The sequence below is a fragment of the Maylandia zebra genome, linkage group LG16, assembly GCF_041146795.1.
Source record: "Maylandia zebra isolate NMK-2024a linkage group LG16, Mzebra_GT3a, whole genome shotgun sequence".
Taxonomy (NCBI): domain Eukaryota; kingdom Metazoa; phylum Chordata; class Actinopteri; order Cichliformes; family Cichlidae; genus Maylandia; species Maylandia zebra.
The window spans coordinates 29797709-29822672 of NC_135182.1; the positions used below are offsets into that span (position 1 = coordinate 29797709).

The following is a 24964-nucleotide window of genomic DNA, read 5'->3' on the forward strand; positions in this document are numbered from 1 at the left end:
ATTTGGATAATATCTTCAAATAATAGTAATTAGTATCAATAAAGATTGATTGTGGTATTGATTAAATATTGAAAAAGTAAAAGCACAAAAATACCTCTTCCTTAAAATAAATTCTAAATTAAGGTGTTGCATATAGTGTTATCTGGCAGGTTGGCAGGTAACACCTTCTCTTCATGGTTCAAAACTCTTGGTATTGTTAGCTGACGATAACTTACTCATTTTACAAAACGAGTAAATGATTTTTTAGAATGAGCAGCTCACAGTTATTAAAATGCAGTGAATTCCATCATTGACTATAACACTTTATCATGCAGTCTGTTTTTAACATTAACATTCCTTTCTCTGTTACACCTCCCTCCAGCACTCTGTTTCCATTAAAAAATACAAATATGACAGTTTTGTTTTGCATTTCATATGCTCTTGTAAACACATATTGCAATCAGTTAAATATTTTAACATCCAAATTTGAATCTCTTGTCAGTCACATGACACAATAGAGGTTTTCCAATACGCACATGCAAGATTTTTGTTATGTTTTGCACAATTTAGTAAACTGACTAAAGTCAGTTTTGTATCCTATCGAAATCGTTCAAAATTATTTATTTTAAATGTTTTTTTCCCCTAATTTTTATGAGCTTGCTGTAATCCCATGCTTTGATCTATGGACTATACTGTGAAGTCTGTGCTTGCAGTTAATCGTAACCTCTAATGAACGATGAAAAGAATAACAAAGAGACTTGGATCTGCACTAAAATAAGCAAACCGGTCTCCTGCTAATCATGCACTTTGATCCAGTGCTGCCTTTGAACTAATAAGTTGTTTTATAGAGTGCAGCCTTTGTAGTTGCTGTTCATAAGCTACAGCGGTTTTAGGTGGTTATGTGGATCTGATGTGAATGGAGGAGTTTCCTGCTACAAGGTCCAGGAGAAAGCTCGTGTAGCCTCACCTGTCTGTGGGATTACATACTGTTATCTACCTACATCTGTATCTGGGAGTGATTAAGCTTGAGAAAAGCTCATAATCTCTAGGTTTATGTTTGTCACTGCTCACAACTGGCTGGTGTTTTCTTAGCCTTGCAGACACCGTGTAATGTTTGAAATCTTTGCTGCCTATAGTGCTATTTTACTCTATTTGTATGCCATCGCTATAAGCTGTTGATTTAAGTATGTGTGTGTATCTGCATTCAAATATAGTGGGAGAGAGAGATCTCCTTCTCCTAACATTCATATATTCTGTTCTTTTTCCACTGAAGTAGAGGGAACATGAAAAAATACATAATTAGGTTTAAGCTATAAAGACACAGAAGTGCGTGGGTTTGAAGTTGACAGATTTTTCACAGATTCTGAGTGACAGCCTCTACTGATTGCATGTCAAGGCATAACTGGATTGAAAGCTTACATTTGTTCTGCATTTTTCCAGCCATACCAATGCAACACTTCAAGCTTGTTTCTGTCTGTCACTGGAAAAGTTCAAAAGCCATTTACCTTCTGAGCAGTCTTTTAAGAAATCAACAATTTTGCATTTTCATAGCTGATCAGTTTATATTCCAGTGTCCCAGTTTGAGGAAGAATTGCTAATAAAGGATCAAATAATCTAAGTGGGAAATGGCAGTGGGGAGTCACAGATGTAATGCTGAAAACAAAGAGGGAAAATGAGAGAGAAGCTATCTGTGCTGTCTCTGTTGAGCCCACCTGGCATTTCAAGGAAAAACAAACCACAAATATGTGAAAAGCAGAAAACAAATATCATCCTGATGCACAGTTTTACGGTGGAAAACAGCACCTGTGTCCCAAAGCAACATCTCTGCATTCAGTTTAATAAATTTCAAATGAGTGTGAACGGTGGCTGCTGCACTGAATGGCGATACCCACTATTATATAGGCTATCAGCATTTCTCCAATAATGCCAGCAAAATAAAAGTACCCCTTTGGGATTTTGTTGTTAAAGCAAAACACCTGCATTCCTGTGTCCTTAAATGCCTCTTGTTTGGTGTACTGCAACCATAACGGATGAATATAGCAATATTCTGAGACATGTAAACAAAGGGATTTTCACAGAAAATAAACAAGCATCAAGCTACATAGGCTTATGTAGCTTAGGTGATGTGAGATAGAATTTGTCTGCGAGATTATCCGAAGCTGATATCTATCCTTTTGATATGTGTGATTGCAGTATCCAATTGCAAACAATGTTACAAATCAATAGGGAGGACATTCTCTAAATCCAGATCTTTATATTTTTATGACATGTCTGTGGCTTAACTTATCAGACTGTTTAACTCCTCTCTGGAGGGGAGAGGGAGGGGAAACAGGAGGACAAAGGAGGGGGGAACAACTAAGCTGTAGTGCCTCTTCACCTCACTGTACAATACCTTGTGCAATACTTTTTGTAAATAGTCAACAGTGCAATAGACTCAATACTTGAAATGTGCAATTCACTTGTATTTTTATTTTTTATTCCTATTTATTCTATTTATCCCCTTCATATATTTTATTTATATTGTCTCTGTATTTATATATGTGTGTGTGTGTGTGTGTGTGTGTGTATGTATATATATATATATATATATATATATATATATATATATATATATATATATATATAATATTCTGTAACTCTGTAACTTCTGTCGGTGCTGTGCTTTTTTGGAAATCGAATTTCCCAGAGGAACCCACCCGAGGGATTAATAAAGTTCTATCTAATCTAATCTAATCTAATCTAATCTAATCTAATCTTATTGATTTGTATCATCTGGATTTATGGATTTAAAAAAGCTGAGTATCATCTGCATAACAACGAAAATGTATGCAGTGTTTTAAGTAAAGGTTTGGTCCTGGCACATAATCCTGTGGAACTCCACAAGCGCAACCTTGGACTGTGGGAGGAAGCCGGAGTACCCGGGGAGAACCCACGCAAACACAGGGAGAATGTGCAAACTCCTCAGCGAGATGGTGAAGTCAAACTCAGGACCGTGTTGCTGTGAGGCAACAGTGGTAACCACAACGCCCCTTCAGTGTATCACATTTCCTTTAATACCAACAGTGTCTTCAGGTTTCTGTATTAAAATATTATAATCAATAGTATTGAATACTGCTCTGAGGCCTAGCAGGAGACACACAGATATGAGTCCACTGTCAGAGGCCATAAGAAGATAATTTGTACCCTTAACTGCTGCTGTTTCTGTGCTACGATGCACTCTTCAAATAAACCATCCCTCTGCAGATGAATAACCTGCAGTTTCACAACTACTCTTACCGGGATTTGTAAGTTTTGACCACATCAAAACTGAAGTAATAGAAGGCTACGCTATTTGCAGTGTAAAATTATATTCTTTAAATATAACCCTATCAAGGATCTAAACTAAAGAAAAACTAAAAATCCTCAAGCTGTGAACAGGCTCTTGGTGTGCCTTGTGTATTCTATCTAAATGTGCTTGTGATAATGGCAAGCAAAAATATAAACAAAGACAAACAAAAATATAAGTTTCAAAGCCCACCTCTTTATAGTCCCTAGAGCTAAAATTACCATAGCTGCCACATAGTGACAGGAGAGTAGGATGTCAGCTTCACATATCCTGTAATGTAAAGCTTTGTTATTCTTTGGTTGCCTTTTGGTAGACATGTTTTCCCTTCTCACAGAGCCATCCAGGGAGCTGCTTCCACTACACTATTGATTTTTATAAGTGGACTGATGCCCAGCAGGGGAGGGGAAGGCTCAGATGCACTTCTTCTGTGGTGACATCCATGAAAGTTTTGTTAAATGTCTGTAGATAGTTTTTTCTTCTTTTTGTCTCACTCAAAAGAGATTTTTTTTTGTCATACAACAGACAAAACATATACATATACATACATATATACTAGGGGTGCAACGATATTCGTATCGATATTGAACCGTTCGATACAGTGCTTTCGGTTCGGTATGCATATGTATCGAACAATACAATTTTTTTCAATTTTTTTTTTTTCAATTTTTTTTTTTTTTTTTTTTTTGTGTCCCGTTTGGATCTATAGCCATCAGAATTGTTGTCTTGAGGCCAAGAAAGATGCCAAGAGGATTTATTTTAAGTGGATCATCATATTGGTCCATTTGATTGACCTTTATTATAATTATGAATTTATTTTATTTTCAGTTGCAAACGGGACAGACATGACTGTGGGATAGGACAGGGGGAAAGAATGAAAGAAAGAGGGGGAGAGAAAGAAAGAAAACCAAAGGGGAGAAAAAAAAAGAACAATACAAAATTTGTAATTTATTTTATCAACTTTCCTTCTGACGATGCTGTCTGTGTTGAGCGCTCAGTGAATCTGCATTTGACTACTCCGCCTAGGCTCGAGAGTGCAGCCTAGGCGGAGTAGTCGAACGCAGATTCACTGAGTGCTCAACACAGACAGGATGGTCAGAAGGAAGAGCGCAGGGCAAGCTAGCGAGACAGAAGTGGACCTCCCCACCCTCATTCAGATCTGGCGTTTGGAATTATTTTGGTTTTCGTATGACCCTGAAGGTAAGCGAGTCATGGACTAAAGTAAAACAGTATGTTGGATGTGCCATGCAATGCTCAATTACATGGGTGGGAGCTAGTGTGTTAGCGCAGTTAGCTCATTAACGTGTTGGCCGTCTAGCCCCTCTGTATAGGGTAGCTCGTTAACGGAGATTTGCCGTGTTGTGGCGTTAAGGTTATTTCAACGAGATTAACCTGAAAGCACTAGTGGGAACACAACGAATATGACTGCACATTTACACCGACATCATCCTAGTGCAAAGACAAAAACAAGCATGCATGCTACAAACTTTAGCCGAGTCATTTAGACAGCTGTTAGCACAGGATTCTCCTTATGGAGACCTGATATGTTTAATATGCTGCTGAGAATATAGCCCAGAAGAAACGGATAGTATAGCTTTTATTTTGGAAAGAGACATTTCTCTGTAATAAACTCTCTTTTCCAAAGATGAGTGATTACTCAATCAGATACAGGGCTCGCAATATCGCTAGAGTCCCTGGGCTATCTCTCCCCTGCCTGTCGGGCTATTGTAGGAAGGAAAAATATATGTCAATGCTTTCGCATTCTTTCAGAAATGTAGCTGGGTAATTATGTCATTGGGTGAGCCACTGTCAATATGTGACATATTGAAATCGTGTTTGAATTTGCGCTTGTTTTTTTGCTTTCACTTTGCAATCGCGCGAACTGTGTATAGAGAGCGACAGCACTGATCTGTGAGTGATGATAATTTGTGCACCAATTCCTCTGACATCGTCTTATTAATTGTTAGCTTACTATGCAAACATGACAAGTGAAATCTCCCGCAGCTTAAACATGTGAGAGGTTGATCGCGCAGAGAATCGCTGAGCTTATGTGAGTGCGGCAGGATATATATTTCACTACCATGACCTGGATGATTGAGAACCTTCACAGACAGATATATATTTTAGTTCTGCTGAGCCAAATAAGACAGGTCAGGGTGAAGAAGTGACAGCCAAAGAAAAGCTTACCACAAAACGGAGAAGTTATGACAAATCAGACTATAAGGCAAAAAGAAAGTGCAGCTTTATGGTTTCATGGACAAAAGAATTTCTGTGGCTGCAATATGACGAGCTAAAAAACAACACGCACAAGGGTTAGGGTTAAATTTAAAAACTGTACTTTTGTGTTAAAATATATATTTATAATTTTAATAAATGACAAATTAAAAAGGCATGAACATTTTTTTTTTGTATCGAAAAAATATCGAACCGTGACACCAAAGTATCGAACCGAACCGTGAATTTTGTGTATCGTTGCACCCCTAATTTATATACGTACATATAAAACGCACTGTTTTTGTCCGCTAGAGTGAGATTTTCACGGCATATTCTGCACCACATCTCTGTGCGTTCATCATTTGTTTGAAGCCAGCTCACCTCCTGCAACCACTTTTCCGAGAATACGCGCTTCTTTTGCGGTTCAGACTCCTTCTGACATTTGTTTGGAGGTGGAGGAACACCAAAGTAATTGCTTAAAGGAGCTTGCTTCTTCGACATTTTTAAGCCTTCTAAACTAATGTCTGTCCTCCTCCAGAAAATCTTATGTACGCAAACGCACGTTGCAACTTCTTATCTGGTGTGCGTCTTTTATCTTGACAGCGAATGCGCACCTTCGGACCATTTATATGCACCCCTGCTTATAATATATGCATTTTTTAAACAGGTTCATAAAGTAAAAACATAATTTCACTGGGAGGGGTTATGTTTAATGGGAATTCAAACTCCCAGTTAGATTTAACTGAAACGCTTGTTTTTCTTCCATCCTTCACTTTTATTTATTTATTTTTTGACAAAACATTTATTTCCCACAAGCCTAAAAAAGGTCAGTTACTTGACAGACAGAGACCAGCCAAATGTCCTTGAGTGTGTAAAAAGGATTATAACTATATACTGTCCTGACTGCAGGCACCTTCTCTCTTGTTTCTGTTTACAGTCACATTCTGTTTTGCATGTTTAATTTTTATTAGTCATATTAGTACTAATATGGTCATAGAATGACATGCACATTAATAAGAACTTTTTTTGTCCTTTTTTTTTAAGTTACATTATTTATAATGCTTTAATTTAGTAAAATGCACTAGCCAACGGGAAAGATGTGGAAGATACTAATTTATCTCTTAATATAAAACCCATGAGCATAATTGTTTTAAAAGATACTTCTAAAAGAGACTAAATTAAAAACTGAGCTGTGAAACAGTGACTTTGGCTTTCACAGGGTTTTTGCTGCTATTCATGAAAAATGCAGTTGATTAAAAGTTAAATTAACATAATATGTGATTTTTTTCTATGGTACTTATGCGGACAATATTTTTCAGGTTAGGCTATATTCAGAGTTCCAGTTGCAAATGAGGTGGAAGGTTCACGTTTCACTGAATTTTTTTATTTACTTATTTATTGAGTAATTCTTTTGTAACTGAAAATTTCATATACATTCAGTCGTTGATTTAAAAAATGTGAGCAGATATTTTTATTGTTTGTAATCTTCTGCTAAGTTTTTTTACACTGCTAGAATCCCAGTTACTGGAACACAGAACACACCAAGAATACCTGATCAATCAACTTTTGTCGAAACTGATTTCCACGTCTCCTTTATTGCAGAATAGTAATATGTAAATATTTAATATGTAAATGCTCTAATGTTCAGGCACAACAATAGTAATGAACTTCAGTACATGGGTGCACTCAAAGTTAAAACAATTAATTCAATTTAACATGTTTGTTTCATCACTTTGTAAATTTTAGGACACAATTTTTTGCAGTATTAGCTTATTGTCTTCTTTTCAAAAGTTTTTAATTTTACTGATATATCTTTATGTTATTTAATGGTTTTTATCATGATTTTAACCCTAACCCTAATAAAGTATGATGTGAGTAAGCTGACAGCTGGCTACACCATATAAAGACAAGGGGAGATAAGAAAAAGCAAACTGTGATGTGCATGTCAACTCAGCATTTGTGAACAACTCTGATTTGTTAATACTGAAAAAATGGACCTACAGTATACCTCCCACAGCTCTTTTTATAAGTGGGTAATATAGGAAACAGTAGACTAATTATATTGGAATTCATAAAATGTACCAACTTTATATTACAATTCTGAAATTACTAATGTTGCATCATATTTTGGGACTTGTAAGCAATGATTGTGAAGAATCTATGTTAAAAGCATGAACTTTACATCTGAGGCACAGTTTGAGCAAAAAAATATGAATACTGTAAAAAAGCCTTTGGAGTTGGGCCCTTAATTAAATTAATTCAGCTGGCATCCATTCTGTCGTTTTGAGTGGTAAATGTTTTCTCTTTGAAGTTGATTTAGAGAAAGAGGTTTTTAAGACCATTAACTGATTCATATTATAGACATATATTAAGATTGCAGTTCTGCATCTAGAACTAAGACACAGTTTAAATTTCCAACACGTTTTTTTATTAAAAATACCCCACTAATACCCTCTTAATCATGTGTTACATACATTTTATCATCTCATTACCTTTTCATATCTAATACCTTTTATCACATTTTCAGTTTGCAGCTTAAGATTAATTACGCTGACACCTGTGATCTGTAGTGTTTTGCTTTATCAGCCAAAAAAAGTTAATTACAGATAACAACTGACCTTAAGATTTTTGTTGTTTTTTTAGCTATAGTTACAAAAACTGAAATCACTAGATAATTAAACTTTGGAAGAGGGTACTTTAATCCTTTTAGACAAGAATCCTTGTTGTGATGTTGTCAAAGGTGTTTTTTTTTAAACATCCAGCTTGCATCCGTACGTTCGGTTCTTGACATTAAATTCTTCTTCACAGCATTGAGTGCTGAAAATGTCACAACCTTTTGTTTTATTACGAAGTCGGCAACAAAGGTCACCATACCCATGTGTGCTCTACACCTAAAATTAATGGCATATCACTGAAAAGTTCATTTGGGGCTTGTAAAGACTGTTTCATGTCAAAAAAAAAAAGAAAAAAAAGAGGAATTTTCAGCCTGTCAGGGTTTGAGAAATGTGTATAGTGCACTATGAAGAATCAGGTTTTACTTCCATGCACAGTTCTCCGCTATACTGAAAGATATTTGTAATAAAGCCTGTAAATTTATATTGAACACACTCAACCTCAGTGTTAGCCACAATACATTCAGTATGCACTGAGAAGCTACACTCTGCATAAAGTCGATATAAGTCACTTGGACCTTGGTGAATCTTCTTTTCTCTAACCAGTAATTCACTCTCTTGATGAACAGGAATCTCTATTATTGATGTTCCAACTTATTGTTATTGGTTGTGCTTTAGGCATCATAACCAAAGCTTTATTGCAGTCTTTCAAAATGTCTTTTGACTTCCATGATTGTAAGAAACATCTGCTTTGTTTCCTCAAGTGCTCTTATAAAAATATAGTGATGTTTTCTTCAGGGATTAGACTTAATCCTCATTAGTAAGTGAACCTATTATTATGCCATTTCATATTTAAGGGAAAGCCGACATACCGTTATAAAAAAAGCTTAAACCTGCAATAACTTGTCATCTCAGTGCAACAGACATAAACTCTGGTAGATAAAGACCCATTAAGTTTTATGTATTAAGCACAAGGTCAAAAACGCATTCTCTCTCCTTTCCCTCCTGTTTTTGGACTTGATTGAAACATCCTCATGGTTTGTTCTTTAAAAGTAAATACATATATGCATGTGAAACAAAAAGTATGGGCTTTGTCATTTCTAATTTTTTACATATAAAAATATAATAAAATTTATCTGGTCTCAGCAGATCTTAAAATTAGATAATTACAACCTCATGTGTTCAACAACAAATAGCATGTTTTGTCAATTATTTCCCCAAAAAGTTAGATACATAAGCAGCGTGTGAAAAAGTAAATAAATCCTTAGTGCGGCAATAAAAATTAAGGGGGTAAGTGGCAGGTCATGAGCAAGTGACCACGTCTATAATAACAGAAATTTTGGCAGTTTGTTGGTCAGGGGCATCCAGGTGTTTGTGGACTGATGGACGATCTGAAGTTCATCGTTCTACAATGAGAAAAATTTGTCACACATGGAAAACATTCTAGATAGTATCTAATCATGAACTTCTGGAACAATGTGCTTTTGGCATATAATACCAGGACATAAATATTTAGCAATAATGAACAAAAATATGCAGTTTTTTGTATTTCCCAAACACCTGATGCTGCACCTGTCAAGCATGGTGGTGGGGTGCATAAATGAATGCCAACAAACCTCAATGAAATGCAGAAATACTAAAGAGTCAACCAAAACTCCTCCACAATGATGTGGCAGAGTGAAAGTAAAGTCATACAGGAAACAATTACCAATCATTGTTCATGTTACTTACTCACACGGAGTGTACTTGTACTCAAGGGTTGTTGTTCTTCTCTGGTTAGAATTTGAAAAATTAGAACCTTGTAAACACAAAATTATTTTTTTATTATTATTTCCCAAATGCATAAAACCTTAGAATTAAAAAAGGACAAACTGTAACAATTGTAGACTAAAATGAACGCGACAACTCGAAAGTCTTTTTTTAATTATACACAGATATTTGCACCACATAGTTGTTAAACAACCATGAACCACATTACACAAAATGAACTCTGTTACGTATTGAAGAGTTTTTATTGTAAATGATTTAAAGATGTTGTTATGTCTGCACGACATCTACCTTTGGGCTGTTATAAGCTTTTTGGACAAATAAACTATATTATTCAATATTTTAAGAGAATGTGATCACAGCATGCGGTAAATACACAAATCCATATCAATGACAGTCACATAACTCATGTCTGAAATAAATGAACTAGCATGCCTGCCTCACTGTAATTCTTAATGTGAAGTCTGCACATTTTCATATACCTTCTCTAACAAATTCAATTGTAGCTTCTTAAAACAGGAACATTATATTTCATCCATAATTACCACACACTGTACAAAGCAATTTAAACTCTGAGCTACAGCAGTGATTGCCTCTTTGTTGTGTTCTATATGCGTAAATCTCAGTTTATATTAAAAGGATAAAGAAGCTATTTTTGTCTGCTTACTCATTCAAAAGGAATCGCCGCAGCAGGTAGCTCTGCATGTTTGATTTGGCAGATTTCTTTACATTGGATAACCTTCCTGACGCAGCCCCAAAGGGATCTGTGTCTCTTCCTAGGATTGAAGCGGGCAGTTATATTGCTGGGATATGTTAAATAAATATATATATGGATTTGTCCATATAGTAATACATTTTTGGATGGAGGATATGTTTCATAACATCTATGAGAAGCTCTGTATCTGTGAGAAAACAATGTTTACCAAGTAATACAAGCTGAGGAAGTCAAGTTATGTTCCTGTCACAGGGTACCGGGGAGAAAACGTGCCAGGAGGCATAAGGTATTTAAAAAAAAAAAAAGATTAAATTGGTTAGTCTCTTCTTGGCTTGCACAGCCTGAAGGAATGGGTCAAAGTAAATCTTGGACAACACCTTCCACGATGAGTCTTCGTAGCCTCTGGCTCATCCCCATGAGTCTGACCGGGGACAAATCAAAGATCTCATTTGTGCCACTGGAGTGTAGAGTATGTCTTGCAATAACATCCACAAACAATTTCTAAGGGCAAGTCTCTCCTTTTCTTCACTTGGACAATTTGTATGTAAGAATTCTAAAAGATTTTAGACATTTTTAAGCAGCACGGTGGCACGGTGGTTAGCACTGTTGCCGCACAGCAAGAAGGTCCTGAGTTCAATTCCACCATCAGGCCGGGGTCTTTCTGTGTGGAGTTTGCATGTTCTCCCCGGGTACTCTGGCTTCCTCCCACCGTTCAAAGACATGCAACTTGTGGGGTTATAGGTTAATTGGATAATCCAAATTGCCACTAGGTGTGAATGTGCGAGTGCGAATGGTTGTCTGTCACTGTGTGTTGGCCCTGCGACAGACTGGCGACCTGTCCAGGGTGTACCCCGCCTCTTGCCCTATGACAGCTGGGATAGGCTCCAGCGCCCCCCGCGACCCTGAAAAGGATGAGCGGAAGCGAATGGATGGATGGACATTTTTAAGCATATCTTAATATAAGTTTAGTGGTATACAGTTAGCTGAAATGTAGTCTATCAACCTTGTCACTGAGTTTGTCTGCATTATTGCTAGTAGTTGGATTTTGCCTGGATTCTTTTTAAGCCCTCACACAGTGCAAATGTCACAGATGTTGTGAAATGTGCTTGTGTCATCTTCATTTCTACTCAGTTGCTGTACAGCATACAACAGGGAGCACAAGCATTTGTCAGAGTCATCAGAGTTAGATCAACTTCCCTTCCAGCTTGGGAGATCACTCATGTTGACTTGTCATGGCTATTTTAGTGAGAGCCCCCATCTGGGGCTCTGCAGAATTCATAACCTTTATGCAGATTTCATGTCATTAAACTTTGTTTTTCCTCCTTTTTCCCCTTTTAGTTTTCTCACTTAGTTTTCAGACTGTTGTTTCAGATAAGGCTCTTTGATGCCTGAGGATAAAGTAATAATACTGGATCATGCTGAAGATCGAGTGCTCTATCTATCTATTTTCAATGTTATGAAAAAGTCATAAAGTTTGGGGATGAAACTGGTTCACCTGTAAATAGATTTGTACTTGTTTTTGTATTTGTTTGTAGAGAAAGAAATAATAAGGCTGTAAAAAATATTGTTTTACAGCCTTGAAACAGTGGACCATAAGATTTCAAGCATATATCACTGACCATTTGGAAGGTTTTGTTGTCTTCATGTCCTTTTATAGGTAAATCTAAACTTTAATATAGTGGGAAAGGAAAAAATAGACTTCTATCCATCAATCCATCCACTCAGCCATCCATTCCAATCAAGGAAAATGACAATACTAACTACCTTTGGTGAAACAATTGTACTCATTTTGATGAGTGGAATAACATTATGTCTCGGCTTACATCAATTCCCAGTCAACTGCAGCTCTGATCTGCACTAATATTTACATTAGTACAGAATGTCATGTCAGAGTTGGCGCTTGTAAAATTCCTCTGCTTCTTTGTATCAGAGCTGAATACTTGAGTGTCTTTTTCCTGATGGAATGCAAAAATCTGGGCTGTTTCTGTCCCCGATCACTAGCCACGGTCAGAGGTCTATTATCATGTCAAGCACAGCTTCTCCAGAGGGGGTAGGCGGGTGGTGGTTCAGACAGTTTACATGCACCCCTCTGTCATTTTGAATGCCTCTCCCTCGCTCCTTTCCATCTCTGTCTCTCCCGAGTTTTGAGCACATAGGCACTCGGCGATGATGGGTTTCTCAGATGGAATTAAAATGTCTCGTCCCACAGCTGTCACCCATGCAAATTGCATTGTCTACAGATTCTATCACAGAGAACAGCCAGCAATCTGTTTTCTTTGATGCCTTTCTTCTTTTCATTTTTATTTTGTCCTGATGTCATTATCGTGACACTTCTGCTTCTCTCGTTAACGCTTCAGTCATATTTTAATCTTTCTTCCATTCTCTCTTTATTTCACTGCAGGTTTATCGCCACTCCTACATGGCCTCCTACAGCATCTACAATATTCACACTCGGTAAGTGTTCCTCAGCGGTTACTGAGGGGCAACCTTTTTGGTAGTAACACCTGTCATTAGTGGAAAAATATCCATGACTCACAGGGGTTGACAAATTTGTAGAACACAGGAATTTTTATATAAGCTATGTACAATGAATAGAGTACTGTGGGATCAATTTACATGCTGTGACACGCTTGAAACAAACTGTATGTCTGTTATTTGGATTGTTTGTCTTGTTCCAGATGTTAGCTGACTGAGATTAATAAACAAGCAGACCCAAGCTGCATTCTAAGGGCCCCACATGTTCAGGGAAACCTGCCTGCCTAGAGTTTCCTCTTGTGCTATACTGGAGTTTATTTGCATGATTCGAAATCATCTTTGTTTATCTTATACTGGGCCATAGTGCAGGCCCAAAGTTCATCCAGTGGGGAGAGGGGTACACCAGAGAGCCACTTGTGAGACATCACACACAGTGGCGCATCTGGTGGAATCGCAATAATTGAGTTCATGCAATCAGCTCAGGCGAAGCTGAAACACAATGGAGTCATCTCCAATGCATTTCGGGGGTTACAGTTGTTTTAGCTACTCCAACAGGGTATACACAATATTAGACAGGTGCTTTCAGCATCGTGGCTGTCAGGGTATTGTTCACCTAGAATACATTTATTTTGTTGAATAATTAGCTGAGCAGAAATTCAAATCCACTGGATAATGGAAAGGCGTAAGCTGCCATTGCCAGTGTCCTCACTGCATAAGCTTTCCTTCCATGTGCTATCAGCCTGTTGTGGGATGAAGAAAATATGAAGAAGGATAGAAACAGGTCATGAGCAGAAGCATACCACATCATCTCTCACATATGGTGGAGGTGATGTTATGTTGTGTGGCTGTAAGTAAGCAAGGAACTGCATCACTGGTGTTTATTGATGATGTGAGTGCTGATAGAGGAGCTGAATGAATTCTGAAGTGCATGTGGCTGTACTCTCTACCCAGACTCAGCCTAATGTTGCAAACCTGCACAGAACTTCACAGTGCAAGTAGATACTACTACTACTACTACTACTACTAATACTACTATTACTACCTGTTTAGATGTACAATTTAATGTTAATAATTAGTATGATTATCATTGATTTGAACTAATCCTAAATTGCAAAATGATCTTTGTTATATTTTTACACTAAAACAAAAGACAGATTTTATGGGTGTGTATGTATTTAGAGCAAAGGGGTAAACCACCTTTATGGTTTATACATTTCTGCAATGTAAAATTACACACAAGTGCAAAAAGTACAAGAACTGTATCAATTGCAGTCAAATAGAGGAAACAACACATCCAATGGAAAGTAGTAAGTTGACTACCTCAAGTACAGACTGGGAATATTTTTTGTATATCCCCAGAACTCTCACTAGCTTGTGCAGAGTATTGAAACTTTACCATTCTAAATTTTATGTTCAGTCAAAATAAAGTTTGAAGATCAGCCTGCAGTCTGTGGCATCCCGCTGCTTTCAGACTGATTTTCCAAACATTCTGCACAAAGTCTCAATCCAAAGTAACAGTCCAGGACATGCTCAAATGACTTCCTGCCAGTTTCATAAGTCACAGTCATGAGCGGGATTCTGACTACTAATCAGAGAGAGATTAAAACTTTATACAGCTGATTGGATTATCCTTTTCAAACACGAGTGTTATTTTAGAAAGCTGTGCCATTTTGGGGCATTGCTCTGGCATTTCCTTTTAATCTCTGTCATGTCTGTGCTGATATCAGACACATGGGTCTATGGCCAACTTGGGCTTATTTCAAAGTGCATGCCATTGTCAGCTAAAGCAAGAAACAAACTGATACAAAGCATGTGCTATATAAACATTGAATAAATAAAATGGGGGGGTGCTCCCCTAAAAACTGTTTTTGCACATTTGTTTTCCTTTTTTAACCTCTGACTTTAGATGTATTGGCCCACTGCTGCCATTTGATAAGGTCACAATTGTTGCACCTGTAACTCAACCAATGGCTAAAGTAGAGAGGCAACCTTGATTAAAATGCACTGTTGCGCATCATTTCTGTTGCATGAAATTTGACTAGAGGTGGGCAGAGTTGACGCTCAGATGCTTTAGAAAAGGTTTAGCAGCATCGGTCCTTACATCTCACTGACATAAGGCTGTTTTTCACTCTCCAGTTTTTAATATAATTCCATTTGGTTTTTCAAAATTATTACAGAAGGGCGATCGTGGCTCAAGAGTTGGGAGTTCGCCTTGTAATCGGAAGGTTGCCGGTTCGAGCCCCGGCTTGGACAGTCTCGGTCATTGTGTCCTTGGGAAAGACACTTCACCCGTTGCCTACTGGTGGTGGTCAGAGGGCCCGGTGGCGCCAGTGTCCGGCAGCCTCGCCTCTGTCAGTGCGCCCCAGGGTGGCTGTGGCTACAATGTAGCTTGCCGTGAATGTGTGTGTGAATAGGTGGATGACTGGTTGTGTAAAGCGCTTTGGGGTCCTTAGGGACTAGAAAAGCGCTATACAAATACAGACCATTTACAGACATCTCTTGTCTTCGACACATGACTGAAAGGCTTTTCCACCCATTCTAACAGGTGATAAGCCTTAACATAATCTGCCAGAGACAACAACCTACTGGCAATTTACAGTGGGGCAAAAAAGTATTTAGTCAGCCACCGATTGTGCAAGTTCCCCCACTTAAAATGATGACAGAGGTCAGTAATTTGCACCAGAGGTACACTTCAACTGTGAGAGACAGAATGTGAAAAAAAAATCAATAAATTCACATGGTAGGATTTGTAAAGGATTTGTAAAAATAAGTATTTGGTCAGCTCAAACAAGGAAAATCTCTGGCTCTCACAGACCTGTAACGTCTTCTGTAAGAAGCTTTTCTGTCCCCCACTCGTTACCTGTATGAATGGCACCTGTTTGAACTCATCATCTGTATAAAAGACACCTGTCCACAGCCTCAAACAGTCAGACTCCAAACTCCGCCATGGCCAAGACCAAAGAGCTTTCGAAGGACACCAGGAAAAGTATTGTAGACCTGCACCAGACTGGGAAGAGTGAATCTACAATAGGCAAGCAGCTTGGTGTGAAAAAGTCAACTGTGGGAGCAATCATCAGAAAATGGAAGACATAGAAGACCACTGATAATCTCCCTCGATCTGGGGCTCCACGCAAGATCTCATCCCGTGGGGTCAAAATGATCATGAGAACGGTGAGCAAAGATCCCAGAACCACACGGGGGGACCTGGTGAATGACCTGCAGAGAGCTGGGACCAAAGTAACAAAGGTCACCATCAGTAACACACTACAACGGCAGGGAATCAAATCCCGCAGTGCCAGACGTGTTCCGCTGCTGAAGCCAGTGCATGTCCAGGCCCGTCTGAAGTTTGCCAGAGAGCACATGGATGATACAGCAGAGGATTGGGAGAATGTCATGTGGTCAGATGAAACCAAAGTAGAACTTTTTGGTATAAACTCAACTCGTCGTGTTTGGAGGAAGAAGAATACTGAGTTGCATCCCAAGAACACCATACCTACTGTGAAGCATGGGGCTGGAAACATCATGCTATGGGGCTGTTTTTCTGCCAAGGGGACAGGACGACTGATCCGTGTTAAGGACAGAATGAATGGGGCCATGTATCGTGAGATTTTGAGCCAAAACCTCCTTCCATCAGTGAGAACTTTGAAGATGAGACGAGGCTGGGTCTTCCAACATGACAATGATCCAAAACACACCGCCCGGGCAACAAAGGCGTGGCTCCGTAAGAAGCATTCGAAAGTCCTGGAATGGCCTAGCCAGTCTCCAGACCTCAACCCCATAGAAAATCTGTGGCGGGAGTTGAAAGTCCGTGTTGCTCGGCGACAGCCCCAAAACATCACTGCTCTCGAGAAGATCTGCATGGAGGAATGGGCCAAAATACCAGCTACTGTGTGTGCAAACCTGGTAAAGACCTATAGTAAACGTTTGACCTCTGTTATTGCCAACAAAGGTTATGTTACAAAGTATTGAGTTGTATTTTTGTTATTGACCAAATACTTATTTTCCACCCTGATTTATGAATAAATTCTTTACAAATCCTACCATGTGAATTCATGGATTTCTTTTTCACATTCTGTCTCTCACAGTTGAAGTGTACCTCTGGTGCAAATTACTGACCTCTGTCATCATTTTAGGTGGGGGAACTTGCACAATCGGTGGCTGACTAAATACTTTTTTGCCCCACTGTATATGGAAGTCGTAACTGTTAATGGTCAGTCAATGAGCTAATAATATTCAAAATGGGGGCCTAGGAACCCAACAATATTCACTTTGGCTTTACAGGTTTGCTGTTATTACTCATTGTTTTTGCATTGTACCCCCCCCCCCCCCCCCCCCCCACACACACACACACACACACACACACACACACACACACACACACACACACACACACACAAGTGGTCTATTGAATTGCACATTTCCATAATTTTCATCTAAAAAAGTAGCCTAGCCATTATCCACCAGTGGATGTTGAGTGATTATTATCCTCTATTTACTCTTTTCCTTACTTTAGGGAGGTTTGGGAGCTGGACCCTCCTGAGGTGGTTAACTCAGTTCTCCAGTATGCTGCCTGGGGGGTGCAAGGCCAACAGCTGGTGAGGACACATAGAGAATCTTTTCACACCGTAAACCTGTTTTTAGTTCCACTTTGCACTGCTTTCACTACACTGGGTTGGATGCCATTTCTTTAAAACACTTAGATTTGGTATCAGGTATCAGACACAGGTAGATAACAATAAAAAAAGATATTTAAAATTTATTTGTAACATTTACAAGGTTATGCAACTTTTGTTGTTTCATGGATATGTAAGATTTACTCCAATTAAAATATTTTTCATTCATTTTTGAACATAAGTATCAAATTACATGGATGAAACAGATACGATTTTTATTTATCTATTATTATAAGTTTTTGTTACTCAGTTAAATCAGTTTAGACACAAAATCAATGGCTTCTCTTTGCTTTTGCCAGCACATTTGTTGCTGAGTCCTACAGTCTTTATCTGGCATCCAGTAAACAGCCAATTCACAGTTTCTACAGAAAAATAAAATAGTGCGTTTTGAAGGATCAGCGACTCTGGAACCCACAAATTAGGAATTTATCTTCAGCTCCAGGCCTGTGGATGACATTGTGTCACATGACTTTCCACCACGCCGAACGCTGTCTTTGTTTGTGCCCTGTTGCCGTCAATTTCGTGCTGCTATTTGTAATTCACAATGTCCTACTTAACGTGCTCAGGTTCACATTTTTGAGGGGACCCTAATTAAATGCTAATTTTCTTCCATCATACTTTTTTATGTATCTGTACAGGACAGATGGGAAGGCTGTTTTGTTGACAGCTAAAAGGCTTAAAAAGCATAGTAGAGCTGCAGTGTCCATATTTGCAAATTTGAGTGTGGAATATTTGAGCATAAATCAAACACGACTCCATTAGGAAGTCATTATGGTGATAAGGAGGTGAGGTAGACATATGTGAGGATTTTTTAGCTCTCGAGTGGCAAGCACAGCATCATTAGGCGGAAGTGCATCTTTGGAAACAATGACATGGCGTGTATTTCGCTGTAACCGGCTGTAAGTGAGCTTCACAGTAATTCTTTGGGAATTTGTGTTTTCTCATTAGGAAGATGTCTGAGAGTTATGACTAGAATATGTATTAGTGCTGTCCATTCATCACCGTAGAGTCTTAAAGAATGGATTGGACATGCACAGTGACACTAACTAACAAGATAATGACTTTTCACAGTTTACAAAGTTGTAATTAAGTCCCATTTGAGCGGCTTACTGAATTTTAATTGTAACACACTTTTTAACATGATGGCTAAGCTTCCCAGTAATTCTTAGATAACGTTGGCAACTTCCACCAAATCAAAGTGTACTTATTTTAGCAAAGAATATGAGCGTAACAATTCTTGATTTTAAAAAGAATCGAGGAGTTTTAATGAGTGCCTACTGTGCTATTATGGAACTGGAAATTAGTGCATATTTGAAGTATGAATAGACCAAAATCCCCAAATCAGTGAAATACAAAGATTTTAGAAAACTGTCAAAAACCTGTTTTAAAATATTATTTATTAGGACTGAAAGTCTCCACGAAGAAATTAATCAAGTACACATTCATACATTGCATGAGGAATGTAAATTTGCTTTATTAATCAAAAATAATAATAATCTGCTCTGTTATTTTGTGAAATGGCTAATTTGAAAATTTATCGAAAAAAACAATTATAATTCACCATTAAACATAACAATTCAATTAAAGAGCTTGCACATACTGATAATTAAATGATAACAAGAACATAAAATGATTTGGTAGTTGGGAAAAGCCTTACATTGGGTGTTGGTCTAATAAATTTGGTAACCATTGTACCTTAGCAATTTCTCTCTTTTTTTAGCCATAGTACATTTATTTCCTTTGTTGCTAGAAAACAGATTTTTACTTTTAAACGCAGCCTTGATTCATATATTTAAATTTTACTAATAAACTTATTAAACTTTGGCAAAACATGTTTCTTTTGTAGTAGCTTGTATTGTTACAAAGTCTACTGTATACATATAACCTATCTTGGTTTTTGAGCCTATTTAAAGTAGGATACTTACAGGGAATATCGGAAGCATGGACTGTCCCTGTTTTACACAGCATGGTTGCTGTAAAATAGTACAACCTTTAAATGACCAGAACTTAAAATTTCCTTATACATACATACATTGTAAATTGTGGCGGATTATGTTATACATTTTAAACCCCATAATGTCACCATCTACTCTTATTGTTTAGAACCATCCCCATTTTCATATAATGTCAAATATTGAAAATTATTTCAGGTACTGAAAACATTTGTATAGTTTCTTGCACAATGGGGAAGTATGAGATTGCGTGTAGCATATTAATTATTAAAGCACTGTGAATTCCGCATCACATTCCTAACTATAAGAAACGTTCCAAAGAAATTGAAAAGGACTTGCTTTCAATTCATCAGACAAATTTTCAAGTCAACCATTTTACTGCTTTACTTACATGAATGCTATCTCCAGTTAGTAGAGGAAATTGTTGCGGTTGTTACATGAAAAACCCAAAAAAGAAATTGTGTTGTTTAGATTATTTGAAACTGTTTTCCTTTTTATTTATTTTTTTTATTTTTTTGTTATTGCTGACATCACTTCAAGCCTCTACAATTTAATCCAACCTGCAGCAATAAAACCTCAAATGTCTGATAATCTTCACTTCACAATCATAATAATAAGCCCTCACATTTTAGAGAACCCTTTAGCACATGCTGCACAGACTGCCTACTGGACTGATGTTATCTGGATGTCTTCCAGCCAGACGGCAGAAGGCTCAGCTGACTGTGAGGTTATGTCAGTGCATGGAGAGGCTCCTTGCTAATGAATTCTTATGTAAGAGCATATAAAGCAACAGACTTCTGGCTTTTGGGAAGGTCCGAATACAGATACTTCTTTGATCTGAGATAATTAATTTTTTGGTTCTGGACAGCTACATGTACATGGAAATCCTAAGAAATCCACAAAGTCTGTTGCTTAAACCCTCCCCAAGTAAATTTTACCACTTAAACCTTCCCAAGCATTTTTTTGGTGGTTTCATTTAAACAAGTGCTAAAAACCAAACCAAGTAGATTTTAGTCCCTAACCTACTTCTTTCTAACAAGTGAAACAAGTTCAGAACTTTTCCAAATAGGACATAGACCACAGTCTCCAAGTATTTAAAAGACCACCATTATCTCTGGGCATACAACGTTTCCAGAGCCAGTGCAACATTTGGTGAGACTCCTGTGGTCTTTGAATGCCCCATGATCTCCTTTTGATTGAACATGCCCACAAAGTTCCTATAAATCAGAAGACCAAACTCCCAGAAAGGCTTCTTCTAAGACAAAGGAGTGGTAGCTCATACCATCTCAATGCTTCTACCCTTTCTCTAAGGGTGAGCCCAAGAACCCCACTGAGCAAACTCATTTTGGCCTCCATTCGTGTACTTAACCATTCCAATTGAACAGTCTTTTCATGGATACACACCTCTCCTGGATTGGAGAAACCATTGATGCTTTTGTGCCACTAGAGATCGAAGGGTGGCTCACTCGTGAGGATCTTTTGGGTGAGACTTGATCCACCAAGCCAAGCTAAACACCTTTGAAAAAGATAGCACGGTACTGCCAGCCTCTCCCACCATCCACATGGATGGGCATTGCGGTCAGGTGTAGTATTAGCCAGGTGGCAGACAAAAACAGGAAATTGGGTTTGCCAGCCTTTGGCTTTGTAGACTGGTCCTTAAGTTTTCATTCGTATTAGTGCAATACAATGACAGATGTCTGTGCGACCATGGATACAATACAAACAGAAACTAAATCGCTAGTGCTTTTATTAGTGCCAATTTAACAAATGGCCAAGCTTAAGTTGTAGCCCAGATCTAATTGATTGAGCCGATCTCTCATGTCCTGCCAAAATAAATAAATAAATAGAAATAAAAAGAGTTAGGGAACTCTAGTGCCAATTTAGCATGACAATCTCTAAAAAAAAGTAAGACATGGGCCCAATTCCAATGTCGACACTCACAGACTTGGGGACTTTGAGAAATCCTCCTGATTTTTTGAGGGCAAATCTCTGAACTTTAACATCCCAGTGGTAGATTTTGTGATTTTAAAGTTACTGTTGAGCTGTTAAGGAGTAAGAGCTTACTTTCATAAATAAAGTACACAGAACATTAGCATTAATCACTTGGCTTACCAGCACTGGCTCGCACTTTTAATCCTAAAAGAATTGCTTGGATGCTGAGCAGATACTGTGCACATTTAGTGTAACTGTTAATCCAGTGCATGTGTGCTACAGTCCAAACTTTGGCACATGCTTAATAAGTTTTAGAGTCATGCACCAATTTTTTGTTTGGCAGCATGTCCTTATTTCTTACTGTATCATATTAAGTTGTTCCTGTGTGTGCTTTGTCTCCGTAGATCTACATATTTGAAAACAACATCTATTATCAGTCAGATGTCAAGAGTAACTCCCTTAGGCTAACATCCTCGGGAAAAGACGGGGTCATCTTCAATGGAATTGCTGACTGGCTCTATGAAGGTACCTATCAGTTTTCTACAAACATTTTTTCACATTCTGAGAATAAGACTAGCAAAATTGCGTAGAGTATACATTTATCTGGGTGTTGTTTGAAGAAACCAGGCAAGAAAATGCCAATTACAGACAAACCTTTATGCATGTAATGACTTGCTGAGAAACTGCTTTGTGGCAGTGAGCTTTAACTATTGGGAAGTTGGAATAAAAAATATGTCTGCTTAATTTCAAAGCATTGACACACTATCTCATTAAACTAAAAATTCTTGTGTTTAGAAATGTTACCATTATTAAATATTCATAACGTTTGTTCTGGTGCTCATATCTCCCCAGTGGGTGTGAAGAGTCATTTTATGTGCTTTAAGCAAACACGCACTGCATACACTTAGCCACTTTGCCCCATCTCTCAGGAGAAAAGAAGCTTATGTAAATTTTTTTTTTTAAAAGGCAAGCAACCTCAGTAACTGCTGTTTTCTTGTTTTTCTCTTTTATTCTTAATTATGTTTGTGTAATAAAGTAATTTACTTATCTGTGATTCTTGAACCCAGATTAACACCTAATTTAACACAAATTCTTCTAGCACCCCCTTTTTTCCACTTATATGTGTTTGGTTTTGTGTTAGGTCTTCAAACACAAGCGTTTTCTCGTTATACTAAACTGAGCCCATTTACAGTACAGTTAGTAATTTAACTAATATTAGCTGATGCCTTCAAATTTGGGACCTCGATATAAAAATCTTCACATTGTGACTTTAAGAACAGCATTTATGTTGAGCTATTTTTAATACTTTCAGCCCCCCCCCCCCCCCCCCCCCCCCTTCATTAATTTAATGATTAAAACTTTCTGCTGGTTTTTCCAAACAGAGGAGATCCTCCAGACCCATGTGGCTCACTGGTGGTCTCCTGATGGAGAGAGGTTGGCCTTCCTGGTTCTCAATGACACTTTGGTTCCCAACATGGCTTTACCTCGCTTCACTGGCATGACATACCCAAAAGGAAAGCAGTACCCCTACCCCAAGGTAACCGTCACTTAGGCGACATCCATGCATATAACACACATACATTATCCTTTATCCTAAATAAAAGGAAGAGGGATTTAAATACCTGGTGTCAACCATCCAAGTCAACAGACGGTGAACAAAAGAGGTGACTTAAGAGAGTACAGGCAGAGTGGAGTGGGTGGAGACGAGTGACAGGAGTGATTTGTGACAGAATGATACCATCAAAAGTGGAAGGGAAGATTAACAAGATGGTATGGAGACCTGCGATAGTTTATGGTTTGGAGACTGTGAGCCTAACAAAATGAAGGGAGGCAGAGCTGTAGCTGGTAAAGATGGAGATGTTAAGATTTTCACTGGAAGTGACCAGGATGCACAGAAATAGAAATCAGCATGTCAGAGGGACAGCTCAGACTGAGCGGTTTGGGAGCTGAGATTTGGACATGTGGACAGAGAAGGGATATTAGAGTGTGTCTTTTATCCTGTCTTCCTCCCATCAACCCCCAACCGGTCGCAGCAGATGGTTGCCACTCCCTGAGGGATTTTTTCCTTACCCCTGTCGCCAAGTACTTGTTCAAAGGGGGTCGTTTGATTGTTGGGGTTTTCTCTGTATTATTGCAGAGGTTTACCTTACAATATAAACAGTCTGGAGGTGATTGTTGTTGTGACTCACTATATAAACAGAGCAGAATAGAATAGAACTGGGATTCTTGGACAAAGAATTTTGAACATGGAGCTACCAGACTGGATGGAAAGGGGAACCTCAGAGAAGGTTTTGGGTGTAGTGTAGGAGGACATCCACAGGGTTGGTGTGACAGAAGAGGATTCTAGAGCTAGGGTGAGGGGGGGACAGATTGGGTTCCATTAGTCAAGCTAAAAGAAGAGGAAGAATAAAAGTAAAAATAAAGCAGCTGGTGTCAATGCTATCATGCTTCAGCTTAATTTACAGAAATATAGTAGCCTATAAGATATGGTTGTTTACGTTATTGTGATAATACAAAATGGGTTTTTTTTCTGCTCAGTGTTTTACTTGCTGTTGTTGTAACACACTTTTTTAGTTTAGATGTTCTTAAAAAAATCAGCTGGTTTCGTATGTATTTGGCTACACAGAGAGAAGAATTCCGTGTATATAATGGATGTGATGTAGAAGCACTTGTGTAGAATCCTCTTAGAAAACAACACCACATATAGCCCAACAGGACTGATACTTGTATGGGTTGAATGCTAACTGGCTGAAAAGAGGGCAGAAAAAGGAAAGGGAACCTCAGCGGAATTTGGGGGAAGAATAATGGGGGAAATTGCAGTAGATGGTTTTTATTGTTTAACACGCATTTCCATGACAGCGTGAATGACTACAAGAGCTACAAAAGCAAGAGTTGCCCACAGAAGAGTTTTTCATGACACTGCCCCCTGGTGATGATAATTGTAGATGACCATTTGTCATCTGTGTGTAAACTATATTTAAGGCCAGCACATAGACTTTTGGTAGTCTATTCACATAGAAGCTTCTCTGTATTTCTGAGTTTTTTGGTAGTAGATGAGTTTGATGACGAACAACAAGAGGCACCACTTGCAAGACAAGCCAGTGAAGAGTTGTGACTTGTTTCCTGCTCCAGTATGGGTAGAATTTTTCACTGAGACAAGAATGATTACACTTTTATATTTTACCTTAGCTTAAACAGTATAATAACGGCTGACCTAGTTGTCTAAAAATCTAAACAGCCACACTGATTCTAAAGCCATATTTAACATTTGTATTTTGTATTTAATATTTGTTTATATTATTTAACATAAATGATCCAACAAA

At 38.1% G+C, this 24964-nt stretch overlaps 1 protein-coding gene across 2 annotated transcripts in view; it reads left to right on the plus strand.

Annotated features, from left to right (window-relative positions):
* The window catches only part of dpp10 (dipeptidyl peptidase like 10), a 248380-nt gene that overhangs the window by 192731 nt on the left and 30685 nt on the right, over positions 1-24964 (plus strand). For both annotated transcript variants that reach the window (XM_004563082.5, XM_004563083.6), the window contains exons 6-9: positions 13011-13063; positions 17598-17679; positions 22046-22166; positions 23024-23178. In XM_004563082.5, coding sequence (XP_004563139.1) covers positions 13011-13063; positions 17598-17679; positions 22046-22166; positions 23024-23178 — 411 coding nt within the window. The remainder of the gene's footprint in view (positions 1-13010; positions 13064-17597; positions 17680-22045; positions 22167-23023; positions 23179-24964) is intronic.